The following is a 12,533-nucleotide window of genomic DNA, read 5'->3' on the forward strand; positions in this document are numbered from 1 at the left end:
CACCAACACTTGGATTATCAAGTCCAAGTAAAGCCAATCTCTGCAAGTAATGTCCAAGCAGTTTCTATGCGTAGTTTCTGACATTCTTCAATATCCAGACTTGCCCGTTGTGAACATCACCTGTTATGCTTGAGACCTCAATATTTCCAGGTTGCAACTACGAGAGAGGTCAGTAAGTATGGACTACATATTTCATAATAAAACTCACTCGTTTCACTCCGTCCTTATTCTCCCACCAGACCTCATCTCCAACCAAAGTCTTTATTTTCTCACCTTCCTTCCATGGACTCGCAGGGACGATGTGAGCTTCCACAAATCTCCGCAGATTCCTATGGGCCCTCTCTTCTCCATCTTTACCCTCATATGCATTGGCTCCAAGCTTATCATAATCTTCTGGGTCTTCCCATGGCTTTCGAGGCAGAGCCATTATACAACTGTTGACTGGGGCAAGAATGGTTGTGTTTTGGCCACCATCAGCAAATCGCTGACTTATGGGTGCTATATCTCTTGTAAATCCAGCGAATATATTGATGCTTCGATCTCTGCCTAGAACATCCGATAGAATGATTGTATCACCTCCACCGACGGGATCAGAAGAGGGTTCTGATTTAGGAGGCATCGCGGGACCAAGATTGTTGTCTGACAGAGGTCCTTGTATATCTTTACCTGAAATCGTAGCAGCGAAGAATACCGTCAAAAGAAATGATATTGAGGACGTGTATTTCATCTTATTGTTATTAATGTTATTGATGGATTTTGTTATTTTACCCAAATCTTGATATCTTGATATAGAAATGCGGGATGACGAATTAGCAGAGTACGGTCGATCGTCTCTGCCCGCTTCATCAGCCCACATCGACTAGCAGAGGAAACACGTGATCAGATACCTTTCTTCGATTTCAATCTATCATACGGCAGCAGAGGGATATATCGCTATTCCCATCAATTTGTATCATCAGAGTTCACAAAAGCCAGTAAAGCCTAAGCCATCTACAAAGCAATTTTGAAAGGAAGGCCCCAGTACTCTGAAACCTCAAGATGAATGTCCAGACCACACCGATTTTCTAGCAAATAGCCTAACTCGCCTAGATAGATTTGAATGGAATATCTGAAGTATATACGATAGAGCCGTTGAGATGATCTTATAGAAGTTACGATTAGCTCAGTTTATGGTTAATACCAAGTACGCATATCTATCGTACATCAATTGAGTTGGAACTGTCAAGTAAAGTAAACAACAACCTACTCCTCTTTAACTGTACCCCTTTAATAGTGAATGTATTTACTCGGCTCAGTCAACTACTCGGATATATAGGCAAACCTAGCAACACACAACTTCTTTCACATGTTAATAACTCTTTCAATCAAAATTTCTCGATATTCCTGCTGAAAGGAACAAAATGACCTGAGATCAAATCATCTGATGCATTGAAAACCTGGAGTAACCTTAACATTGATTTTGTGGGGCTTAGCTCCTACCGGCTTTCACATGCTCGATACCCGCCTCTTCTCTTTGTAGTCTTGTAATCTGACTCGTGATATCGTTACAGGCCGATTTCAAACAATGTCTAAGTATCCGAGTGTCACCAACGTTATGAGAACGAATATGTCTATCTAGACTTTCTAAAATTATGTTGCTGCTTTCATTTTTGACTGCGGACTTTACATTAGACCACTTCAAGTTCGAACTATTGAACCCCATCAAATCATTATATCAACATCGTTTCCGGAAATTTTGACCGTTCAAACCCCATAAATTTTCCCCAGTTCCGTATGCTGACATAAACATTTGAGAGATTCTGAGCGAATCAGGAACTTACTTTTCTTGCTTAGCACCTTAGCTCCAAGCTAAAACTTGGACCCGTAATGCCTCGGCACCCATTCCAGCGGAGAGACGAGAGCGCTATTACATTTAACACAAAACCCCCAACAACCCATTCTCTAAGATTCTTTCTATTATTTATCCTCTAAACTCTCTTTCTCAAGACATTTGTTACCCTCTCATCATCTTCTCTACATACAATTCTAATTAAAATGGCACCTAGAGTAATTGTCGTTGGCGGTGGTCGTATGTTTGATTACCTTTGTCCTTTGAAAGTGTACTGAAGCTAATATTGACTGTAGTATCTGGCTTGAGTGCTGCACATACCATCTACCTGGCTGGTGGCAACGTCGTTGTTCTAGATAAACAAGGTAAGTTGAACTCGCGATAGCGTTTAATACACTTCACATCACTTTCAACCAAAGATCGGTCTGAATGGCGAGACACGCTTTGCGCCACTCTTTCTCGCGTTGATCATCAAACAACACATGCTGACTGCTACATATAGCCTTCTTTGGTGGAAACTCGACAAGTAAGTAAAACGATTCTTGATTCGCAAATCATTTGCTAATGTATAAATAGAGGCTACCTCCGGTATTAATGGAGCACTTACTCGAACTCAAGTCGACCAAAAGATTCAAGACAGTGTAAAGCAATTCTACGATGACACACTGAAATCGGCAAGAGATAAGGCGAGGCCGGATTTGATCAAGGTCTTGACATACAAGTCTGCCGCCGCTGTTGAATGGCTTCAAGATGTATTCGGATTAGATTTGACTCTCGTATCACGACTAGGGTAAGCAAAGACTACATACACATTAATCGCTCAGACATTTACTAATTGAATCAGTGGTCACTCACATCCAAGAACTCACCGTGGACACGATGCGAAATTCCCTGGTATGGCCATTACATATGCTTTAATGCAAAGGCTAGAGGAGCTCGCTGAAGCAGAACCCGAACGTGTACAAATTATCAAGAAGGCACGAGTTACAGGACTGAAAAAGGAAGGAAACAAGATTACCGGTGTCAATTATGAATTCGGTGGAGAACCTTCATTTGTTGAAGGACCAGTCGTTTTGGCCACTGGTGGATACGCAGCAGATTTCACAGAAACATCTCTACTCAAGAAACACAGACCTGATACATATGACTTGGCATCTACCAACGGTGTTCACGCTACTGGTGATGGTCAAAAGATGGTCATGGCCATTGGTGGTAATGGAATCGATATGGACAAAGTTCAGGTACATCCAACTGGTCTTGTTGACCCTAAGGATCCTGGATCTAAGTGGAAGTTCTTGGCCGCTGAAGCTCTTCGCGGAGAAGGAGGTCTTCTATTGAATGGTGATGGTGATCGTTTCTGTGACGAACTTGGTCACAGAGATTACGTCTCCGGTGAGATGTGGAAAGAAAAGGACAAGGGAAAATTCCCAGTTCGTCTGATTCTCAACTCCAAGGCATCAAATGTTCTTGACTTCCACACACGTCATTACTCTGGTCGTGGTCTCATGAAGAAGATGACTGGTAAGGAATTGGCAAAGGAGATTGGTTGTACACCCGATCATCTTCAAGGAACCTTCAAGAAATACAACAAAATTGCCGAAGGCAAAGAGAAGGATCCATATGGCAAGAAGTTTTTCCACAATGGACCAGTTGATATTGACGATGACTTCCACGTTGCTGTTATGGAGCCTGTTCTTCATTTCACCATGGGTGGTATCGAGATTAACGCAGATGCACAAATTCTTAACCAAGAAGGCAAACCATTTGAAGGTCTTTATGCCTGTGGTGAATTGGCAGGAGGTGTTCATGGTGCCAATCGTCTTGGTGGATCATCTTTACTTGGTTGTGTTGTCTACGGACGTGTGGCAGGTGATTCTGCTAGCAATTACCTTTTCCAAAATGCTCTCAAGGGTAATCTTGGTCCTGCATCACGTCTTGGTCAAATTTCCCTTCACATTGATCCATCACAACCTGGCAAGATCTCCGTTGAGTGGGATAGCCAATCTTCTGGTAGTGGCGACAAAGTAGCTCAACAATCCCAAACATCAGCCGGTCCAGTCATGAAGAATGGAGCAGACTCATCTGATCCAGGGAAAGTTAGCAAGCCAACTAAACCATCCGAATTCAAAATTCCAGAAAAGGAATTCACAATGGAGGAAGTTGCCAAACACAACAAGAAAGAAGATTTATGGGTTGTGGTTAAGGGTGTCGTTATGGATGTATCGGATTGGTTAGACGAACATCCCGGTGGCCCACAAGCTCTTATGAATTTCATGGGTAGAGATGCTACTGAGGAATTTGAGATGCTTCATGATGATGAAGTTATTCCTAAGTATGCTGCCAGTCAGGTTATTGGAAGAGTTAAGGGTGTCACACCTTCTTTGGAACTATGAGTTTAGTTCGTTAGGGTTGAGACTTGAGACTGAGAAAATGACTTGTTCTGGGATGTATTACGGTGAATGGAGATATGGGGTTTCGGCTTAGGTTTTGGCTTGATGATGGGATGGATCATTCTTCTCGTTTAAGAAATTGTATTGTATTGATATAAGACAAGATGAGATGAGATGACACTTCTAATTTAACTGGATAGTTTACAATTCTGTTGAATATTTGCATATTGTAATCCTATAATTGTTTGCTCCTAATCAACTCGTGATGTCAATAGTCACTCCACTCTTGATTGGCCTTGTAGACAATCGAGTAAGTAATCCACCCCAATTAAACATTTACATTTATAACAAAAGCCCGAGATAGATCCACTTGAATAAATGTATGTATGAACACATACTAATCATGTGTTAATTACTAGGTAGAGGTAGGTAAGGTTTAAAGGACCGATTAGCTAGAGGTATGGGGTTGGAAGTGGGAAGTGGAAGTGGGAAGTGGGTTGGAGTATGGAGAAATATGTACCCCGGATTATGTACCCCGCGATTCTGGGGGTTTGGGGATGGAGAGAAAGAGGGATGGGAGATGGAGAGAGGGATTGGATGGGAGATGGGGCATATCTGATGGGTTTTATTATGATTTAGTGGAGATTGTAGGTTTTTGGGGGGTGGGAAGGGGAAGGGGAAGGGGAATGGGAAGGGATAGGGATGGAAAGGTGGGAATTCCTTGGTGGGTTGGGATTGGATTGGTGGTGGTGTTTAGATGTTTGATGAATAGATGGTATGGTGATTATTGGTGATGGTGATGGAACTGGTCGTTGATTTGGAGTTTGGAGTTTGGAGTTTGGGAGTTTGGGAGTTTGGGAGTTTGGGAGTTTGGGAGTTTGGGAGTTTGATGTGATGTAATCTGATATGATGTACGAACGATCTGCGAGATGGAGAGGTGAGAGTGGAAAGTGAAGAGCGGAAATGGAAAATTGGTAGGTGTGAAGAGATGATATGATGATATGATGATATGACATGATATGATATAAGAAGCTGGAGAGAGGAGATGTAAAGCTTACCTTATTCTTCTAGGTAATTATCTTATGACGTTTAATTACTCGATGGCTCATCGCTTGTGGTTTTGTTCAGGACAGTGTGATTTGAGTGCATATTCATCTTTTTCTTCGTTTTGATATATTTACCTACATAGGTAGAGTGTATGGTATATCATATTATATTAGGTATGCATAATGCATGAGAAAAAGAAAATGTCATTGTCATTGGAGTATATGATGGATATGGGAATTGGAAGTAGGTGGTGTTGGTATTGATGTTGGTGGTCTTGGTATTGGGAGGGGTAATTACTAATGAGATCCAGAGGGATGGGATTCGGGAAGGAGTGTGTGTTATTGGGATGGTTGGAGGGGGTGAGGTAATGAGAATGAGATGGGGATGGGGATGGGATGGGATGGGGATGAAGATATGGAAATGGTGCTTTGGTTTTGTTTTGTTCTGGGAGATTGATGTGATGTGATGGGGTTGATAGAGGATATATAGAATGGGATGGCTGTGATAGATGGTTGGATATATGTAATCTTACTACTCGTAGGCATACAAGTATATAATCTCTAGAGAATCTTAGAACGCCAAAAGATTCAAGGGAGGAGATGGAAACGCCAAGTTCAGTTTCATATTGGCCCGAGTCGGCAGTTGAGAACCCGTTGATATACTTCGACTTGGAGTATATGCAGCAACAAGTAAAGTAAAGTAAAGTAAAAGAAAAGAAAAGAAAAGAAAAGAAAAGAAAGAAGAAAAGAAAAGAAAAGAAAAGAAAAGAAAAAAAAAGAAAAGAAAAGAAAAGAAAAGAAAAAAAAGAAAGAAAAGAAAGAAAAAAAAGAAAGAAAAAAAAGAAAACAGAAAAGAAAAAAAGAAAAGAAAGGAAAAGAAAAAAAGAAAGAAAAGAAAAGAACAGAAAGAAAGAAAGAAAAGAAAAGAAAAAAAAAAAGAAAAGAAAAGAAAGAAAAGAAAAGAAAAGAAAAGAAAAAAAAAAAGAAAGAAAAGACCGAAAAGAAAGAAAGAAAAGAAAAGAAAAGAAGAAAAGACAGAAAGAAAAGCAAAACAAGAAAGAAAAGAAAAGAAAGAAGAAAAGAAAAGAAAAGAAAAGAAAGAAAAGAAGAGCAAAGAAAAAAGAAAAGAAAAATATGATATAAATCTAATATCAGCCCAGCCACCTGCACCGGTAACTACCCATAAACGCACCACAATCGCAAACAAATTATACTGGTATGTACACTTTGTTTAAATCATACAGCTATAAGAAAAAGGCATACATCAATCACATCACATTACAAGAGCTAACGAAACATCCCCTAATCCATAATCCATAATCCATTCCACATCTCAAGCCAACATTCGAAAAAGGAAACCCCCATCCCAATCCCATCCCAATCCCAATTCGCACCATACAAAATTGTTTCCAAAACTAAAGTTACACTACAGTTTTCGTAGATGCATGTGTGCATATGTACTGCAGGTATTGTAGATATGCATCTATCCATTCATACATCGTATTGATGTGTATTCATGCCAAGTGTGAAAGTAGAGAGTGATAGGATGGAGTGGAGGGATGGATGGATGTCTTTGTTTGTCTGTACGGAGTATGGCTATGGATGGATCGAGTGTATACCTACCTACCTAGGTAGTATCTAGCTTGGGATTTGGATTTGGATTTTGTGTGGAATGTAATGTAATGGATGCAGAGAGGAGTGGAAAGCCGTCTTGTGGTATATATATACTAGGTATACATGTGATATTTTTGGATTTGGTATGGCATTCATGAGTGGGGGGGATGTGGTCTTGGTCTTGGTGTTGTGAGGTATGGTGATTGGTGATTGGGGAGCTGATGGTTTGTATTTGGTGGATGGGTATATATATATATGTGTGTGTGTGTGTGTGTTACTCGTATGAGAGATTTGGAGGTATTTTCTCTCTCTTGTGAAGTATCGACGAGGCTCTGAAATAATATGATGCTTTGTAGGGTTTTGTGTTTATATGCCTAGTGAGACGAGACGAGGTAAAGAAGTAGCAAATTGAGATATCGGTAATCATAATATTATATACTCGAAGGTATTAGGTAGATGACTCTTGAGCCGCATGAAAAAGGTTCCTAGGTATTCATCATACAACCATGTAAAAAGTTCAAAATTAGATATTCTCAACCAGGTCTCCCTATTCATTGAGAATCAAACATTGAATGGATGAGTGTAGGTAATGATAAGTATACCATCTTGGTATAGGTCTATATATACTTACATATCTAGACAATTTCTAACTTCTCTTATACGATATAGAGTATGGATAATCAAGTAAATTTGGAAATACCACTACTAGGTATACCATAGTCACCGGATCCGAGAAACCAATGAGAGAGAAAGAAAGAAAAATCGGTGACCGAGAAATGAAAGGAGAAGAGATGAATGAGATGAGATGAGATACGTAGGCTTTTCATAAGCCTAGTAAATCAGCCCCGATGAAATGATCATATTGGCGGCGTTGTGGTAAATGTTGTGATTAGTATATGAGTGATTGATTGTATATTGAGTTTTCTTTTTTGGTGGAGAGGAGAAGAGAGGGAATAGGAAAGAGAGAATAGGGTATAAGATGTATATATATATCTAGTATGTTCGTAGGTAGATGAATTATAATTGTTTGATGACTCTGCATTTTTATGTATTGTATTATGTACAGATAGAGTAGGGATGAATACCTTATAGGGAATTAGGGTAATTTAGATCGGTTCTATATCGGATATTCAACCGTATTGCAACTGGCGAATTCACTTTTTGTGATTTTAATTTAGGCTGTAATTCATTCGAAGAAATGTTTAAACCGGACATAAATTAAACGGTTGTAGAGCTTTCAACAGTTGTAGAAAGGTTGTAGAATGGATGTATTGCTTAGTAATCTTGAAAGTTGGGGGAAGCTATTCAGAACTCTAATACTATGTACTCTCTATCCCACCCCCCCTGCCCTGTGGAACCATACTCGACGCCACCAGACTAAACTTTAGCTAATTCGAATTATTCTGAATTCAGATTTTCAAAATGTGTTGAATTTGAAGTTCTACAGCAATAGCGAGTTCTTTGTGCATAAATTTTATGCATTTACCGGGGTATTTGCTAGCGTATTTGTCAATATCAATTAGATTGACAGGGGGAAAGAGGATTATGTAAGGACATGCTCAGATTTAAGCCTTAAATCTAAGGTATATCGGATAATCCCTATATTAGCTTTAATTTATTCAACTACTTATTGTTTTGAACTATTTATTAGCTTTAACTATACTAATTCACTTCAGAATATTGAAAACTATAGTTTTAATTTAAATCTGATTGGAAACGGATTTAAAAATTTAAATGGTTGTATAACAGATGTATTAATTCAATTAGTTGTATATCGGTCCTAAAAACCCCCCTTTTCCTATACGGTACATTGTGAGGGGAAATGAAACAACAAGCTTTTTTACATCTAGCGAAAGCGAAAGAATTGAATATACAAAGTACTTACTCGTAGTACAGTAGGAATTCAACTCACAAGCCATAATCAGCCGTGGAAATCCAAGCCATCAAATCTGGACCAATCGTTCGTAATTCCTTATATTTTCTCTTGAATGTCACTACTAGGTATGTAGTTGATTATACAATTTATACTGCGTAAGCTCGAGGTAAGGTACTCACGAATCGCTCGAATATATCAAGGTACTTGATAAACCTTGCTGTTCCGAGTCCCGAGTCTCGATCTTTCTTGAGAGTTAGGAATGAGGGAATATAGGTATATACGAGTAGTAGATATGATATTATATCTAAGGATTCTTTAACTTTTTAATACTCGTAGATGCGAGGTAAATATTCGATAAATACTAGGTAAATAATAGGGAAATACTGTATTACCTCTCCTTTTAATAGTAATACCCGATAATAATAATAAGTATACTTTATTCGATTTATGCGATAGAGATGTTCCAAATCAATTCCACGATAACCTACCTAGACTATCATTATCACTATCACTCACTATCTAGGTATCTATCAATGTCAGTGTCAGTGTCAGTATTCGCATTGGTATTAGCATTAGTCCCGTTTCATTTCTTCTTTTGATTATTTTTTACTCTTCTTATCAAACCTTCACTCATAACACTCCCAATACGAGTATACTGTCTCGATTTTCATCCTTCACTTTCACCCTTCACTCTTCTCAAGGCGACCCTTTTCTCCGCACTTTTAACTTTCAATCTTTGACTTGTGGCTCTGATTCTGACTCTGATTCAATTCAATTCCACTTCAACTTGGATCTTAAATTCTACGCCACATTGATACATATATGTAGTACCTATCGTAGGTATACTCAAAATTCAAATCATCTTGAAGCCTGAATTGTGACAGGTGAAGAGAAAAGATGGAAAAATCAAAGAGAGTAACCCATTTCTTGCTAGGGTGGCACACACTTGGAAACTCTTTTGCACTTAACCTTAGCATCAGATCAGTGACTACGAGACCTCGCTACCTAGGTACTCACTCTGTACATGCATCACCTCCCACCACCCACCACCCACCACTACCCACCTATCACACTTCACTCAGCTTTCCCATCTCTGGTGAAAAATGAAAAAAAAAACAGCTTAAAGAGCTAAAAGAGCCAAAAGAGCTAAAAGCGCTATTTCTTTCCGTAAAAGGCTGGGCTGGGGTCACACTCATTTCTTCCCCCCTCCCCCCGTTCACTTTCTCCCCAAACCAAACCAAACCAAACCAAATCAAACCAAATCAAATCATAATCCCCGTCATCCCCCGTCATCCCAGTCAATCCATCCAGTCTTTCCAGTCATTCGATTCCTTCCATAACTTCCCCAAGAAAAAGACGATTCCCTTTTCCCCACACCCTAAATTCTAGGTCGAACATCCATCTTCATTCATTGTCAGCAGTCTTTCAAAGACGAGACAAGACAAGACAAGACGAGACGTCCCGACCCATTCACACCCTCCTCCCGTCCTCTACCTCGTGCGCCCGCTGCCTCTCAATTCCCCATTCTCCATCCGTCAACCACGTGCTGATTTATACTGGACAAGGGAATGCTTCTCACCTTTGCTTTTTGCAGGAGATTATTCATCGTCCAATGGGCATGCCAATTTCTATCCACGAAAATCCGGTGATCATTATCGATCTCGACCTACTTCAATCCCTTCCTCACATCCTCCAACGTTCATTCATTCCCCACGCCAACCGGTCGTCCAATTCTATTACACCATGGTAATCGCCATGACCTGGCACAAGCCCGATAACGTCGCCGGCTCATCGGCGCCGGCTATCATGATAGGTTTATTCGTCGCGACAGGAGGTCTCTTGTTTGGTTATGATACGGGGTGAGTAACTGGCATGGAAAACAATTCAAGACTCGATGAAAGCTGATAGATGGGATTCAAGTACAATATCGGGAGTGGTGGCAATGCGTGCCTTTCGCGAACAATTCTCAACTGGTTACGTTGATCCTTCCGACAATGAATTATCCATAACGCCGAGTCAATCCGCTCAAGTCGTGGCAATCTTGAGTGCCGGAACCTTCTTCGGAGCATTGCTGGCTGCGCCGATGGGTGATCGAATTGGTCGACGGATATCTCTCATCATTTCGGTCGGTATATTTTGTATCGGGGTGGCACTTCAGACTGCCGCAATGCAGATTCCGATGCTTATAGCTGGAAGGTATGTTGCATTATTTCGAATATAGAACACAAAGAAGACTGACAACTCGATAGATTCTTTGCGGGCCTAGGCGTTGGAATTATCTCTGTTCTCGTTCCTTTGTATCAATCAGAGATGTCACCGAAATGGATTCGCGGAACTCTTGTATGCACATATCAACTCGCCATCACTTGTGGACTTCTTCTCGCCGCCGTCGTCAACATGTTTACCCAAAGTATTGATGGGCCAAAAGCTTTTCGCATTCCTCTTGCAATACAATTCGTTTGGGCAGGCATTCTCTTCCTTGGCCTTGTTTTATTACCCGAAACACCTCGATATCTCATCAAACGTGGTCAACATCAGGCAGCTGCTTCATCTTTAAGTCGCCTTCGTCGCCTTGACATAACGCATCCTGCTTTGATCGAAGAATTGGCGGAAATTGAAGCGAACCATGAATATGAGTTGAGTTTAGGTTCTTCATCATATAAAGATATCTTCCTAGGTTCGCCGCATCTAGGTCGTCGACTTCTAACCGGTTGTGTTCTACAAATGCTTCAGCAGTTGACTGGATGCGTGAGTACATTCCTTTCAATGATTAATTAAATTACTAATATTCTGAATAGAACTTTATCTTCTACTAGTGAGTACTATTAACGTTACTCTTTGCAGTATCGCATACCTTTTTTGAAATATGCAGTGACTGACTAGCTATTCTAGTGGTACGACTTTCTTCAAGAATGTCGGAATTTCGTCACCTTACGTAATTCAACTTATTTCAAATATCGTCAATACTGTCTCAACGATTCCTGGAATGTTTCTAGTCGAATCATTAGGTCGTCGTCGTCTTCTCATGCTAGGTGCAGCAGGAATGGCAGTTTGTCATTTCTTGATTGCCTCGGTTGGAACTGCAGCACACGAAGAAGCGAGAGCAGTGAATTTAGTAATTATTGTATTCGTTTGCTTATTCATCTTCTTTTTTGCTTCATCTTGGGGACCAGTCGTTTGGGTCGTCACATCAGAAATCTTCCCATTGAAGGTTCGAGCCAAGTCCATGTCGATCTCCACCGCTTCGAATTGGCTTCTTAATTTTGCCATCGCTTACAGCGTTCCATATATGACCAGCAGCGGACCTGGTTATGCAAATCTTCAAGCAAAGATATTCTTTCTTTGGGCTTGCTTTTGTGTAATCGCGTTTGCATTCGTATGGGGAATGGTATACGAAACAAGCAAAATCAGTCTTGAGCAGATTGATGAGTTATATGAACGAGTCGATCATGCTTGGAATAGTAACAACTTTGAACCTAGTTGGAGTTTTCAAGAAATGCGAGATGAAGGCGCCTCTGCAAGTGGAATTCAACTACAACTACAACTTGCTGATCAAGAAGAACCGAGGAGACGAACGGGTACAAGTGCAAGTGCAACAGGAAGTGAGGGTACTATGTCTGAGGAAGATAAAATCGTTGCGGGATTAGGAGATGTGGATTTGAGTTATTAATGAATTTTCGAGAGCTATTCAAGGCTTTGGGTATTTTAAGTACAGTATTATATTATGTTTTAAGCGACGGAGTTTATTGCTGTTGGAGTTTTATGGAATGGAATGGATG

General features: G+C 40.2%; 3 protein-coding genes across 3 annotated transcripts; 2 read left to right on the forward strand and 1 right to left on the reverse strand.

Annotated features, from left to right (window-relative positions):
- Positions 1–64: 64 nt before the first annotated feature.
- EAE98_001192 (uncharacterized protein) lies at positions 65–727 on the reverse strand (the record flags this gene model as incomplete). Its single annotated transcript, XM_038948810.1, has 2 exons — positions 65–157; positions 209–727. The coding sequence occupies 2 exons, from the start codon at positions 725–727 to the stop codon at positions 65–67; spliced, it is 612 nt and encodes a 203-aa protein (XP_038815076.1).
- A 1,307-nt stretch (positions 728–2,034) lies between these two features.
- Positions 2,035–4,221, forward strand: EAE98_001193 (uncharacterized protein; the record flags this gene model as incomplete). Its single annotated transcript, XM_038948811.1, has 5 exons — positions 2,035–2,068; positions 2,125–2,193; positions 2,331–2,354; positions 2,405–2,618; positions 2,673–4,221. 5 exons carry the CDS (start codon positions 2,035–2,037, stop codon positions 4,219–4,221), a joined length of 1,890 nt encoding a protein of 629 aa, XP_038815077.1.
- Positions 4,222–10,497: 6,276 nt separating this feature from the next.
- EAE98_001194 (uncharacterized protein) lies at positions 10,498–12,424 on the forward strand (the record flags this gene model as incomplete). The annotated part of the gene is made up of 5 exons (XM_038948812.1): positions 10,498–10,613; positions 10,675–10,950; positions 11,004–11,502; positions 11,553–11,569; positions 11,647–12,424. 5 exons carry the CDS (start codon positions 10,498–10,500, stop codon positions 12,422–12,424), a joined length of 1,686 nt encoding a protein of 561 aa, XP_038815078.1.
- Between the last annotated feature and the right edge of the window lie 109 nt (positions 12,425–12,533).

The sequence above is a fragment of the Botrytis deweyae genome, assembly GCF_014898535.1.
Source record: "Botrytis deweyae strain B1 chromosome Unknown BDEW_002, whole genome shotgun sequence".
In the NCBI taxonomy this organism is placed as follows: Eukaryota; Fungi; Ascomycota; class Leotiomycetes; order Helotiales; family Sclerotiniaceae; genus Botrytis; species Botrytis deweyae.